The 15,525-nt window shown below is 35.9% G+C and overlaps 1 protein-coding gene across 2 annotated transcripts; it reads left to right on the top strand.

Moving 5' to 3' along the window:
* Positions 1–13,748: 13,748 nt before the first annotated feature.
* LOC109162042 (expansin-A1) lies at positions 13,749–15,312 on the top strand. Of its 2 annotated transcripts, none has more exons than XM_019310686.1 (3): positions 13,749–13,968; positions 14,154–14,463; positions 14,549–15,312. In XM_019310686.1, exons 1-3 carry the CDS (start codon positions 13,836–13,838, stop codon positions 14,853–14,855), a joined length of 750 nt encoding a protein of 249 aa, XP_019166231.1. In that variant the 5' UTR covers positions 13,749–13,835; the 3' UTR covers positions 14,856–15,312. The 2 variants fall into 2 exon arrangements, with proteins under 2 accessions (XP_019166231.1, XP_019166232.1); XM_019310687.1 differs by lacking the exon at positions 13,749–13,968 and adding an exon at positions 14,013–14,048 and having other exon boundaries at positions 14,135–14,463.
* The last annotated feature ends 213 nt before the right edge of the window (positions 15,313–15,525 follow it).

The following is a 15,525-nucleotide window of genomic DNA, read 5'->3' as shown; positions in this document are numbered from 1 at the left end:
TATGGTGTCTCCCTGACGAATTCCTCTCCTGGGATGGAACCAATCCAAGTGTGCTCCATTGTAGTTAATGGCCAATCTTGTGGTAGTCACGCACGACATGATATTCCTCTTCCATTGGTGGTTGAAGCCAATATCCTGGAGTATCCTTTCAATAAAATCCCATGCAAGCCTGTCATAGGCTTTCTCTAAATCCACTTTGAGCATCATCCAACCCAACGAGCCCTTCTTGTACTTCATTGAATTAAGGATTTCTTGGTAAACGATGATATTGTCGGTAATTTGTCTTTCCGGAACGAAGCTGGTTTGGTGTGGTCCTATAAGTTTCCTGGAAGCTGATTTTAGCCGGTTTGCCATTGCCTTGGTTATGAGTTTGTAAGATACATTGCAGAGACCAATAGACCGCAAGTGCTTGACAGAATTCGGATTTGGTATTTTGGGTATGAGAGTTACCAGTGTGTCATTGCATGAATTGTGCAGCATACCATCTGCCGTGTAGCTGTCTGGACCAGGTGCCTTGTTTGGTGACATCTCGAATAACGCCTGCTTGACTTCTTCCCTCGAGAATGGAGCATTGATCTTTAGCCAATCCTCCTCGCATAATTGTGGGAACCCGCCTTGCATGGCTTCTTGGGGTGCAGCTGTGTCCTCCCTGCTAAACAAAGTGACAAAGTGATTATAAATGTACTCTCTTATTTGATTTTCAGAGGTAAGTTGTTGTCCTCCCTCAATCTTCAAGCATTTGATCGAAGTGTGGAACCCCTTTGTTGCCGTGGCTACTTGATAGTAGCGTGTGTTATGGTCTCCAGATTGGATCCACTCTTCTCTAGATCGTTGGTACCAAATAAGTTCTTCTTGGTGCAATACATCTTCAAGTTCAGAGCGCAGCTTTCTATCTAGTTTTAACAGATCCGTTCTTGGACTGTTTGCCAGAGATCTTTGCACACCATTAATCCTGGCCAATAATCTTTTTTTCCTATGGAACACATTACCAAAGATAGATTTGTTCCAAGTAGATAGGGAGTCAGCCAGACTGGCTTTGTTCGACTCAAGATCGCCCTTTTTATCCCTGGTCTGGTTCACCACTTCATGGAACTTGGGGTGCGTGGACCAGGCGAGGTTGAATCTAAAGGGTTTAACAGAAGACCGGGAAGGTAGAGAGTTAGATTTTACCAATAGTGGAGTGTGGTCGGAGCCCACCATCGATAGATGTTCTACTAGGGTGTTTGGGAACTTGATTGTCCATTACACGTTGCCAAGGGCTCTATCAAGCCTCGCGCCTTTGAAAGTTGCAGTATCTAAGCATCGCATCCAAGTAAACTTAGAGCCAGAGAAGCCTAAATCAATTAGGCCTTCTCTAAATACCCAATCATTGAAGTCATTACAACGACTCATGGAAACATTATTTGGGTTACTAACTTCATCAGAGTTTAATATAGAATTGAAGTCTCCTACCACAAGCCACGGGGTGTGAGGCAGAAGGGAATCAGATGAGAGATCAGTGAATAGAAACCTTCGTAGCTGGATATTGGGGCTGCCGTAAACTACTGAAAGCAGATAGTGATCCAATTGTGGACATTTCACTTCTAATGTTATGAATTGAGCGTGCGTATCTATAACCATAATTCCAACTGAGCTTCTCCAAAATATCCAAATACCTCCAGAGAACCCCACAGCTTCCACTCTTACCCATTCATCAAAACCAAAGCTAAAGCATATCTTGTTAGCATGATCACCTGATACTTTTGGTTCTAACACACAAACGATAGACGGATTATGTAAACGAATGAACTGATTAAGGGTGCGACGAAAAATTTTCGAGGCTGCCCCTTGACAATTCCAAATTATGCAATTCATTAAAAATATAAAACAAGGGAAAGGTAACGCTTAAGAGCGCATGGGATCAGAGGGCAAGAGGCCACTAGGGCCAACCATATCTATGGTCACAACTGGAGTTCCAACCTGATTAGTGGATGATGAGGGAATGTCCGGGGGATCATTCCTGGGAGCAACATCATTCTCACGTAGGGGCGGGAATTCTTGGCGGTCCTCGACATGGTAGACCATTGTGCTAGTGGTTTGACGTCCTTGAAGTGAGCCACGGACGACAGTGTGTTGTGCTTCCGCCGCGGCTCTTCTAGGTGTCATACCTCTTCCACCCCATCCTCTAAGAGCCCCACGTTGTGCTACTGCCTGGTGGGTGTGCGGAAGTCTCTGTGATTCTTCCCTCTGTAAGTTGTGACTTGGATTCTGGTTATGAGTTATTGGTCTCTTCTCGGCCTGCCGCGACGTTCTGATCGCCGGTAGCGACATACCAGGAGGAGGAGCGACTGATGTGGGGTAGTGCCCTCCATCCAAGGGGTCTCTGCCATCTTCAAGATCGGCGAGGACTGCGAAGCCTGTTTGGTCCTGGATATTCTATACGTTTTCGCCGGTAGTGGGATGAGCCGGTTGTCTTCTGGGAATTTGTCGATTGTCACCCCTTCTCGGGCCTCTCATGTCTCTCTTAGAAACTAACATCCATGAGCCATAGTCTGCAGAATAGTCTTGTTTAGGAGGTTCGTGTTTGGTTGGGGGGGGGGGGCATTCGTGGTTTTAGCTGAGATGCGATCCCATTGTTCCTGATTGATACTTGTGACTGGTGCTTCCTGACTGGCTTGATCGTTGTTCTTTCCACATTGGTTTTGCCTCCTGTGGCCATAGAGGCCACAATTGAAACAGACAAGATGCAAACCTTCATACTCCACCGGCCATACTTCTTCTTGCAATGCGAATTTAGAGAGCAGAGGTTTTGAGATGTCCAACTCGACGCACACTCTTGCAAAGCTACCTTTGGATATAAGGCTGGTTGTGGAGTCAATTTTGATAGGCCTACCAATCTTCCTAACAATCTTTCTCAAGAATCTCTCTTCAAAGTACTCTACGGGAAGATCAGGAAACCTTACCCATGCTAGCAGCTTCTCTGTCTTGTTGTTTCTTGGGCTGAAGTCAGGCACCCATTCTTGTACAATTACATAGTGATCCAAGATGCTCCACGGACCTTCAAACTTGGCAAACTCGTAGTCCCTTAAAGATTCGAACCTGACAATGTAATGTTCGTAGTTCAGCGTGATGAGCTCGAAGTTGGCCTCTGGTCTCCACATTTTCTGTAGGCGCTGCATCAGGTAGGAGTAGCCCACTTTGATGCCCAAAACTCTTATGATGAGTGACCGGCGCCAGGGTTTGCGGATTCTCTCCTTTTCCTCGTCTGAAAGCAATATGATGGGGTTGTTTGTGATAACACTGGTTTCTTCCATATCAGCATCCTCCTGGGATTCGTCATCTAACAGAGAATCGGGCACGACGGTCTGAGACCAGGTGCGATTGGGAGTATCTGATGGGGTTTTCCACTGCCCAGAATCTGGGGACATCAGTTCATCCGGACGTTGCCTTTCATGTTCGCCTTCCACCCCCATTGATGGCACAGGTGAATCAAGCGAGTCTCTTCCTCTCTTATGTTTCTTGGTGTTACGTTCGTCCATGCCATGTGCCGCCGGTGACTGAGCGGTCGCCGTTGGCCGAGTATGATCAGAAAGTGTTTCAGAGACGGTCTCCATTCTTGGAGCGTTCTTGGTTCTTGGTGCGTTCGTCCATACTTGCATCTACTTAACGATACTATGATTATAGTTTTCTTGTTGATCAATTCGAGCAAAATATGTCAACTAATAAAAGAGTTAAACAATATTATCTTTTCATGTCAACCAGGCCAGAAGGCTATACTAACCTAGAGACTATATAAGAATTAATTACTGTACTCTCAAATTAGAGATTTAAATCTCTATCAAAGTCAATTATTTATCTTAAATAGATCAAATTACATGCCCCGTTTTCAAAAAAATAAATAAAATAAAACTACATGTCCCGTTTTTTAGAGTTAGTAAAAATATTTTTTCTTAAGAAAATTTTATAAGTCATTATGTGACTATCTATAACACATAATTATATACATACTTCCCATTTCAATATTAAAAATAAAACTGAAAAACTCCTTAAATAGTTAGTATACTTAATTAAATTAAAAACTCTATTTTTTTTTTGGTGTATTTATTATACCAACATCCTTGATTAGGATGAGACTCGAACCTGATTTTAGACTTTTCATTTTTAAAACGATAACAGTGATGCCATCAGACCACAAGATACTTAGATTCAAAGTAAATTCACATTTAAATTTAATTTGAACTTTCTATTATTAAAAGTCATACTTATGTCACTAAATAATTACATTTTTTTTACAATAAATAATACCTTGTAACGAAATGATGAACAAGAACAACATACAGCATAATCATATCCCTTGTCGAAGTCCTGGTTGGACATCATTTGTGTAGTGAATCACCTTTATTGTTGCCCCCTATTGAAACCCTAATCCCCCTCCCCTATTGTATTATATATAAACATTTAGGATCTTAAAATCTTCACTCCACATCATTAAAGTATTGAATGTATTAAAAGGTTCCTAGGCACCAAGTCCTTTTTAGTTGTTACTTGTTGGGAGTGCTTTGTATGTAATGCCTAGCTAATGAAAATTATGAACCAACAATTATGGGTTGATTAGATTGATTACTTGAATGTTATTGACCTTTTCATTAATCATTCATTTATCTCATGATTTTAATTATTGTTTGTTCAGTAGCTTATTTGATTTTGTTTTAGGTAAATTCGTATATTTTATGTAAAACCCAATGAACATTTAGTTGAAACTATTAGCTAGGAGTTGTTAGGGAAAGAACGTAATGACATTAATTGTATCCTTTAGCATATTCACAACGAAGCTAATTACATATCTTGATTTATGAAAAAGTCCGCAATCACTAACTGAATATATGTATGTTATGGGTGAAACTCGTTTTGTGTCCTTAGCCGACAAAGAACTACCCGTAAGTTGTCTATAGCTAATCAGCTCAAATCAAGAATACTAATACAACTCTTATCATAAAGGGTTAAACTTGAAATCTCGTAATTATAAAACCACGATATACAGATTGATTGGCACGTTATTATGGGTATACCATTATTTTTCATATGTTGGATCAATCTTGGAGGTTTGAATTGAAGCATATGTGTTTTTTATAATCTTGTTTACTCGACATGACCTAGATTTATGTAGTTATGCACTTCTGCTTCTTTAATAATTTAAATATATATGATATTATTTATTTGAACAATGATAATAGCTTAAAGTTTTGGAAGAAGCTAAGTATGCTAAAACATCGGCGAAAATTAAATTATTATGCATAAGTAAAACTAATTAAGAGGTTAGTATTCAATAACGAGAATGTGACAAAAGATCAAATCAATTCACACTTAAGTACTTAACAAACACAAACATCTAATGTTAGAATCATCTTTTCGTTGTGGAATGTAATTACTCGATCATATTTCTTTTGAAATATTGGAGGAAGCATCCAATGGTCCATGTGCGGTAGTAGGGTCTTATACTTTTAATTTTTACTGTTTTCTTCATATCATGAGTACAATTATTATTTTTTAAATCAAAAATATAAAAGTATAGTTATAATTCTTTATAAATTACTATGTATTATTAATAAATAAATAAGAACTATATACCGTTACCTTTTTATTTATGTGAGAGAGCACCCACATTGTAACTTTAGCCGGCAAATGACAACTAATTTAAATTGATCATAGCATCGGTTCAAACCAAGAAGGCCAATACAAATTTATAAGGGGTGTTGAACTTGAAACATTATGATTGCTAAGCCAACTGTCAGACCAATTTAAATGGGTAGCCCCCCACATACAAATACTTTTGATTAAATGGAAAGAGGTACACTATATTGCACCGCACGTCTAGATAAAACTTGATATCTTCCGTAAAACAGTAATGCAATATATCTTACAATTATTTTATTTAAAAAATTCTCATGCATAATTGATTAATATTTTAAAAAAAAATTAAGGGAAAGCTTACGACCGCTATCCAAAGATGCGTTATAAATGAACAACACTTTCTTCCCCTTGCCAACAAAAGACCACAAGAAGGTAAATCAGTCAAAGTTATTTATAGCTATCCAACTTAAACAGATAACATCAGCTACGATTTAAAACATTGTTGTTATCAAACTAACTACTTGATCAACCCGGGTTGATACATGATTGGTTAATTAGTGATATTATTAAAAGAGAGTCAAAATAATTCTAGGGATTTCTAGCATTTAAAACCAAAAAAAAAAAAAAAAAAAAAAAAAAAAAGTTTGGTAAGCTACTTTGGTAGTTAAATAATAAAGAAAAAGTGGGAGATCTAATAGTATCTATTTGAAAAGATAGAGTTCCCACGTTTTTCGTAGGCAACAATTCCACTAATTACGGGCAGCATTCACTTCTCGCTTTTTCCTATGACTTAAAGTTGTTGTATTAGGCTGTAATTATTACTTAATTATTTCACTACTTCCTATTACGAATTATAACAAAATTATAACTTCAATTCGTCAAACTTAGTTTTTTTTTTTTCTTTTGTTTTTTTAATGCACACGAACACACTTATTTGACATGGAAAAATATTAAAAATAAATTAATTATTTTATATTTAAATTAATGTTGCAAAACACGTTAAGCGCCCCCTAGGCGGCAAGGGGCGCCTAGGCGCCGATTTTTTTATTTTTTTATTTTTTTTTATTTTTTTTTAATTAAAAATAAAATTAAAAATTTTTATTTTTAAAATTTAGTAATAAAACATAAGGTTAGCATAGTTATTTCTTAGAAACTATTTACGAAAGTGATTGTAAAAGTGTTCAAAAGATTGTTTAAACCATCTAAATACATAAAAAAAAAATTAAAATTAAGAGCTAAAGAAGCATTTTTTTCACAATTTGACAAATTGACGCTAGACACTAGTGTGTGGTTAAAAATTAAAATATTTAATATTTATTTTAAAATACATTTGTTTAAAATTTGATAATGTTATTTTTTATTTAAATAAACTATATCACGTGTATTTAAAAAAAAATTAAATATGTTAATTGTTTATAAAATATTTATATGCGAAGAAATTGAAAACTTAAAATTGTAATTAGGATTAATTTTTTTAATCAATATTAAACAGTAATTTTTAAAAAGTGAAGTTTTCTAAATTTGTACTAAACTATACTTTAAATATAAATAAAATTCTCTGTAACGCTCATAACAATATGGTTTTTAAGTAATCTTTGCGAAGTAATAATGAATTGATCATTTAGTAGAGGTGGATGAAATAATAATGTAATAGTGAGAGGCAAGGGTTCAAAGCTTGTTGAAAGTATTAATTATTATTTATTTTGTAAAGCTTAACATTAATAAATTAATAGTGATTGCGAGTTTCACTCGTCACTAAAAAAAAAAATGTAGTAACAATTTTGCTATTTTTTTTTTCAGATTTGGAGTCAACATTTTGTTACACCTAACTAACGTATCCGTTCCCGGTTTCAGGTTACATGAAACGGTAGATGATGATGATATATATATATATATTTTTTGAATGCTACTGGTTCTATTACATCTGTTTATATACTTTCTCAACCTATTGAAACACAGAGAACCAATAACGCCTCCACTGAGGCTTGAACTCATAATCTTCGAAATGGAAGTCCAACCCGGATACCATTGGACCACATAGTCCTGGTAGATGATGATGATATATAATTGATTAGTAATGATGAAATTTGTGGCATTATAATGTGTTCATTAATTACGCAGTTACGTAACGTAACGTAACAGTGTAACACACTTTAAGCCGAATAGCATAATGGCAAGATGAACGACAAGGATTCGTTCAACACCCGAAATCATCGTTGTTTTGTTTGTTTGTTATGATTGACTTTTAGTTGCAGAGAATGTGAATTCAACCGTGAAAGCTTTGAGGTAACCGAAAAGGTTCACGAATCTACTGCCCGACACTGACTTATCATCAGTAAATCAAAAGCTTAAGATACGGTCCAGATTTAATCTCCCGATACGGATGGATACAAAACATCCCCATAATCACTGATTGGAAAGATTTATACGATGTCGATCTGGGTTTTGGACAAATGCAAACCATAAATTGGTTAGTCATAGTGGCCGTTAAAATCATTTTCTAATTATCCCCATATTAATATTTTATTTTAAAACACATAATAATTTTAACTAAAATAACAACGATTAATCTTGTATGAAACCTCAAACATATATATAAGACGATATCATACAAGATTTTATGAAATAAATTTTTTAAAAATACTTAATCTGTGAGCTGATTATTTTTTACGAGTTTAAACACGTGAATCAGAGATTCAATTTTTTTTTTTTGAGTACTATTGACCCCGTTACATGTAGTATCTGTTCATATATACTTTCTCAACCTACTGAAGTCAAATGAGTCAATACCACATCCACTAAGGCTCGAATCCATGACTTTTCATTGGGGAGAGTCACTTCATGTAGCTTGACCACAAGGTCTTTGGTGGACTGCACATTGTTTTAGCGGAAAAAAAAAACTTTTATTGATGAGAAATAAGCCGCGGGAGCGCAAATCCCTGGAGATCATACAGACAAGCTTGTTTAACCTTTACACGCAAAGAATTAAAGGAACAAAAAATAGAGAACGAGCTGCTGCGAAGGCCTTCTGTGGCAACTGGTAAGTGTGTCCAATAATCACATGCACATTTATATTTATATATTTCGTTAGACTACACATTTATATTTATATATTATATATGGTGACCAATAATCACATGCATTGTAATTGCCATAATTTATTATAGAAAAAAATAACATTTTTAGTCTGCCTTTATACGTCAAGCAGGTTAACAATAATTAACAAAGACACACACATCTTTATAAGTCAACCAAGTTAATAGTCAATAATTACCCACACAACTTTATGCGTCAAGCAAAGTAATAGTAATTGCACTCAAATTGTTTCTTAATAATTTCGTGATTGTCCGTCCATCAATCACTTTTGGTTACATGAACAAATCTTAAATATGGTGATAGTTTCTTTTTATGTTTAAAATATTGATATTTACACTCGTTTTTGCACTCAATGTTAACGTATCATAATAAAATATATTTACAAAGAATATAATATTATATATGATATGATTAAACTAAAAATTTGAACTTTACGTCTATGTCAACAAATTTAAAGATAAATTGCTATTTAACTTTTTACTGATTACACATTATTCAATTACATACTCAACGCTATTAGAAGTTAATCAGATAAAATCATATAAGTACATAGAAACTTAACTACCAAATTTGTGTGTATATTTTCATAGGAGACAAGTCCAACCAAGTCGATTGGACTATTTACTTGATAACCATAAGATTTTAAGTTTGACTTACAGTAAGAGTTGTTTATTGACTTTCTTAGTTTGAGTTAGTTAGCTATGGGTAACCTATGCTGGTTTACCCCCTTTTGGTCCTTACCGACTTGGAACACAAGGTGGAGTGACTTAAATTAAAAGTCATATTTTTTACTAGTGATGCTCGGGTTGATGAAACATAATTTTTGTACCTAAAAGTCACATGTTTGATTATTGCTAACACCTTCTCAATTGAACTCATTTCATATGGTCTTCCTAGTTAGTTTATCTCTCTCCTGTGATTTGCGGGTGATAGGGAATATACTACGGGGTACGGAGCTTGTTATACTTAACACCTGATCGGGTTCGACTCGCCTCAAGACCCGGATCATTTCCCAACCATAATCGAAGCACATGACAGACCTGACATTGGGTTACTTGGCTCACTGACCTAGTAAGTCGTTGCCTTAACCTTCCCGTGCTTGGGCCTGACCCCTAGCAGAACCACTTTACTCCTAAAACTGATCCCAACAAGCTATTAAAAGACAGGTATATTATTACACATGTTCGTTCCTCATTAGTCGATTGTATTGCCGAGTGCATGCCGGACATGTGGCGTATATGTCGGCTTCTCGGCATGTGCTGCTGGATTCCTTATAATATAAATACCTTGCAACGCGACGATAGAGGAGACTTTTAATTGGCAACTTCTCTATAGTCTCATTCACCTCGGGAACCTCCGGCCTCACACCTAACCCCGAGCTCGACCCATTAAACCAACAAGCAGATCATTGGATCACACAAGGGCCAGTACCCGGTCCGGTCTCATTCTTTAATTTATACGTATTCGTAGTACCCCCAATCATTTACTACATCAGCGGGCTATTACATAGGTGAGTGATTTACAAGTGTACCTCTGAATAAAAACTGCGAGTTTTAGTCGTAACACAACAAAAAAAAAATCTTTAAATTTAAGTCACATTTTTTTGCTTATAGACTTCATTTTTTTTTTTTTTTTTTTTCTGGGTAGTGCTTGCGTAATACTATGAAAGAGGAAAATGCAATCCAAAAAGCAAACAAAAAGAATAAAATCCAAAAAAAAAAATAAAAAAAAATAGTAAAGGTATTGAAGAAAATGGCAAATAGGTTTGCAAGTGCATAGGCTTCACTGGCGCCACTTTGAAGCTGAATTGAATCGCTTTCGGTTGGATCAATTTGCTGCAGATAAGAGAGATTCCTCTGCAACCTGCATCGCTCTTCAATTTTCTTAACTTTTCTTTCGTCTCTTTATCTTTTCCTAAAAGCAGTAAGAAGAAAAATAAAATTTTAAAAAGATCAAGATAGATAATATGTGGACTGTGGTGCTCATCATATTTAATTTTTAAACTGTAGTTGTAAAATTATAAAATGTATTCAAATTCATCATTTTAATAAAATTTATTTTAATGTACAAAACTAATTATTTAGATTTTAAAAAAACTTTACCAAAAGTGTTGTTTGTGATTTTTATTTTTATTTTTATTTTTGGTATTACGGAGTATTATTTATTTGGTTATTGACTGAATTTTGAACTAATGTATAGAGATATTCCGTTCTTGATCTTATTAGTTATTACAGAGAATATAAAATAGAAAAAACACACGAAGCAATTTATAATATAAGTATAGTATGTACCACTTCATACTTTTTTTTTTAATCCGCAATGGCCAATAATAAAGTGTGCTAAATATGGTCCAGTTGTGGTCAAATGTTTCTTATATACGTAGATTACATATTAAAATATTAAGCATTTTCAGATTATGTTTTAAAAAAAGCATTGATGATCATAGGCCATGACCATGTATGTGTAAGTGTAATCTCAGTGACCACTCACAAAATCCTTTAAAATGTTAATTATTGAGATGCATGTACTACACACACATTACCTTAGGAAATAAAATAATAAACTTAATTCTGAATTTAGTTAATACCATTACGAGTTAATACCATCTAAGGTCCTCTGAGTATAGTAGTTTTGTCACGTTTAGTCCTAAACTAGAAAATTGATCATTTGTGGTCCTTTGACTTTCAAATTTAACCATTTGTGGTCAAAGTTAACCACCCATGATCCTTCAAGTTTCGAAATTTAACCAGTTGTGGTCCTCTTGAAAGGACCATGGTTGGTTAAATTTTAATAGTTGAAGGACCTTGGGTGGTTAACTTGGACGACAAATGGTTAAATTTGAAAGTCGAAGGACCACAAATGATCAATTTGAAAATTTAGGACTAAACGAGGCAAAACTACTATACTCGGAGGACCTCAGATGGTATTAACTCATACCATTACCGTCCTTTCACAAGAATTAGCTTAGATAAGTTATGAAATTTTCTATAAAGATAGAGTCATCTAACAATCCATAATGGCGTGTTTAGGATGACACATGCATATTTCTTATTGCTTAACCATAAGTTTCGGATTTGAGTTGAGCTAAAAACACGAACATGATTAGGACCTACAACCAATTCAACTGTCGAGCAATATCTCAAACTTTACCCACAAAAGAGTATTTTTTTTATTATTATTAAATTTATTTATTTAAATTTTCTTCTAAGGGTTGAAAACAAATGGAAGTGCGAAGCCTCAAAATCAAGACACCTCCTAAGGTAACACTTGACTAGGGCATGACACACCAAGACAATCCTTGAAAATAATTCGTTGAAGAATCAACAAATCATTGATGACCCACCTTAAACTGTAAACATGATAGAAAATATTATATCGCTATTACATTAGTTGCATGGTTTTGTTGCGGAAAGGAGAATTTAGGTGTGAGTAGGTTGGTAAAAAATTCTGACCGCAATTAGGGATGTAGGTAAGGTAGGTTGGTTTTTTTTGTTTTGTTTTGTTTTGTTTTTTTTTTTTTAATGCAAGAACTGGTAATTAATAGATGGTGGCCGGTGAGAGGGGAGGGACTGAATTCCTCTGAACATATGAAATATGTGTGAAGTGAGTCATGTCCAATAAATATTTCTACCAGATCAGAATAGATTGTGCATTCAATTCTTGCACTTATACCGCCCTGCCTTCACCACTCAAAAACTACTTTAACAATACCAACCATTTATTCCTTGCCATTTATTGCTGTGCCCTATAGGGAGAGCGGTGCCAAAATTATTATTATAATTATTATTATTTCTAATTTCATAATGGTCATACATACCAAATTGACACTCCTATATTTATGTATTTGGGTTTTAACTTTTAATGCATTGTACACTGACATTAATTTGTTCACACTTTACCTATAAAATTATCAACCTCTATTTTCAAACATCATGCATTAATTTGACTTCCAATCCATTACATTTACATATATATATAAACAATGTTTTTTCAAGTTGAATTATACGAGATTTTTACTGCACTGATGTATGTTGTACCAAATATAAGCAGATGTGTTATTTAAATTGTATCAAAAAAATGTTAATATTTATTCTGCAATACTTGGTATGTCTAAGTTCACTGTGCATTATTGTATCTGACATAGATACACTGGTGGCAAGCACTACCTTAGCCAAAACCTAAAATTATAAGAGATTTGGGTTGGGTATAAAGTATAAATGAGAAGGCAATGAGAAATATTACACGAAACAAGAAACAAAATGAGGAAAGGAGATTTTGCAGTGGGAAAGAATTGATTAGCTAGAAAGATAGAGATGCATGGAGGAGATAAGAATATGAGGACATGAGGTTATCTTAAAAGTGTCCACTTCCCACCAGTTGCACAATTCAAATTTTAGTCTTACAACAAAAAAAAAATTTAAAAAAAAAAAAAAAAAAAAAAAAAACAGAAAAAATAGTGTTCACAAAAATAAATAAATAAATAAATAAAAAGGGAACGAATTGAGGCAGAGAAAAAAGTGTGATTGCGGCAAATGGGCGATGCTTGCATGTGCAGCTTCCTTGCGATAAAACCGGTAGACCCCACTTGGATATTGCCAACTTTTTTTTTTTTTTGAAACCAGGATATTGCCAACTTTACCCTCTTGAAAGCTACCAAAATACCACTCTCCGGCCCATTAACCACCCTCCCGGCCCAATTCCACCTTCAAAATTTCCCTCGAAAATTTTCATTTTTTTTTTTAAATGTCACTTTTTATCTATCTATTATCTGTATATTGTAAATTGTAAATTGTAATGCTTAGCTGTAAAAATATTGCTGGGTCAGAGTTTAAATTCTTTAAAGTACAGGGGGTTCCCACCATAAAAAATTTAAAAAGAAAAAACATAAATTCATTTTTATGATATATTCCTACTTTGTCCTGACAGTTTATGGTCCCCAACAACCCTAAAAAATGTTGTTAGTTAATAACTTGCAACTGTTGTAAAGCCCAAACACGCCCCTCACCTGCCTTCTATTTATATTCCTTCATTCCTCACCATTTTCTTCACAAAAACTTCTCTCCTCCCCATAGCCATATCCCCTTTTGAAAATCCCACTCCCAAAGAGTAAAATTACCCTCTTCTCCCTCATGGCTCTCATTGCGGTTTCCCTCGCTGTCCTTCTCGCAATGGCCTCTAATGTCAATGGCTACGGCACCGGAGGAGGGTGGACCAACGCCCACGCCACCTTCTACGGCGGCGGTGACGCCTCCGGCACGATGGGTATGTTAGACATTTCAGTATCTCATGTTTTCTTTGTCGGGGGTATTTTTGTCATTTTCATGAGTTTCAATTTATATTATGTTTCTGGATTTAGAACTAAAAGTTTAATAAGCTGATAGTTGAATTGCACATTAATGGTTATATACTCAAGAAGATTAATGTTGAGTTTGGATTTATTTGTATAGGTGGGGCTTGTGGTTATGGGAATTTGTATAGTCAAGGGTATGGTACAAACACTGCAGCGCTGAGTACAGCGCTGTTCAACAATGGGTTGAGCTGTGGGTCTTGCTATGCAATTAGGTGTGTGGGTGACAAATCTTGCCTGCCGGGAACTATTCAGGTCACCGCCACTAACTTCTGCCCGCCGAACAACGGCCTCCCCAACAACGCCGGCGGGTGGTGCAACCCTCCCCTCCACCACTTTGACCTCTCTCAGCCCGTCTTCCAACACATTGCCCAGTACAGAGCCGGCATCGTCCCCGTCGCTTACAAAAGGTATAATAACATACTCTCACCTTAATGGAGTTCATAAATATATAAATTTTAAACCTGGATTTTGACACTAATTTTGGGTTTTTAGGGTGCCCTGCAAGAGAAGGGGAGGAATAAGGTTCACAATCAACGGCCACGCTTTCTTCAACCTGGTACTGGTCACCAATGTGGGCGGCGCCGGCGACGTCCACTCGGTGGAGGTGAGGGGTTCAAGGACGGCATGGCAGCCGATGTCGAGGAACTGGGGGCAAAATTGGCAAAGCAACGCCAACCTTAACGGCCAGGCTTTGTCGTTCAAGGTAACCACCAGCGACGGCCGCAGCTTGGTGTCCAACAATGTCGCCCCCGCCGGCTGGTCTTTCGGTCAAACTTACTCCGGCGCCCAATTCCGTTGAGAACCGCCGCCATTAATTACCTCAGAAAACTCCCACCGATTAAGCGTTTCATATAATTATAGTAGTAGGTGTGTCAGTAGTAGTAGTAGACTAGTAGTATTGTGACCGAGTGTAGGGTCAAAATGGGAAGGCTAAGTTTAAAACAGCCTTCTGGGTTTGTGGGGTACCCTAGTTTATCAAGGGTATACCCAATTCTTGAGGCCAGTGGTTTTTGGCCCGTTCTTTTTTATTTTTTATTTTGGTGTTTTTCCTTCTACTATAAAAGTAGAAGGTGCCGTGGTGGTCTCTTTTACCACCCGCTGATATTAGGTTTAATGAGTGGTTTTACTATATAGTTGAATCATATTTTTCTTTCTTCAAGCATATGTGGCTGGAGAAAGGTTGATTTGGTTGGGGTTATAAGTGTAAATTTCTTATTTGATTAGTAATGATGATGAGAAGCTTCTTATTATGTGCATATGGTCTTGAGGTAATCTTTGACATGGTGAGGGTATTTTAGGTATTTGAATTAATAGTATAACGTTTTTTAAATTTGAAAGTTAAAAGTTAAAAATGTCGATGTTACTATAACCGTTTAAGTAAAATAACCGAAGAGAAATACATTTTATATTATTAAGAATAGACATGGCCAAATATTTGTACGCACAAATGATTTACTCACTTTGAGCAT

The sequence above is a fragment of the Ipomoea nil genome, unplaced genomic scaffold (genome assembly GCF_001879475.1).
Source record: "Ipomoea nil cultivar Tokyo-kokei standard unplaced genomic scaffold, Asagao_1.1 scaffold2926, whole genome shotgun sequence".
NCBI lineage: Eukaryota > Viridiplantae > Streptophyta > Magnoliopsida > Solanales > Convolvulaceae > Ipomoea > Ipomoea nil.
The sequence above is the reverse complement of the archived record's forward strand: the minus strand, read 5'-3'. Positions and strand labels throughout refer to the sequence as shown.

What these genes read in the sequence shown, in the direction of transcription:
- LOC109162042 (XM_019310686.1), top strand. Translation starts at nt 13,836, where the DNA reads ATGGCTCTCATTGCGGTTTCCCTCGCTGTCCTTCTCGCAATGGCCTCT. An exon ending in TGACGCCTCCGGCACGATGG is followed by an intron (nt 13,969 to 14,153) that starts GTATGTTAGACA and finishes TTATTTGTATAG; the next exon opens with GTGGGGCTTGTGGTTATGGG. An exon ending in GTCCCCGTCGCTTACAAAAG is followed by an intron (nt 14,464 to 14,548) that starts GTATAATAACAT and finishes TTGGGTTTTTAG; the next exon opens with GGTGCCCTGCAAGAGAAGGG.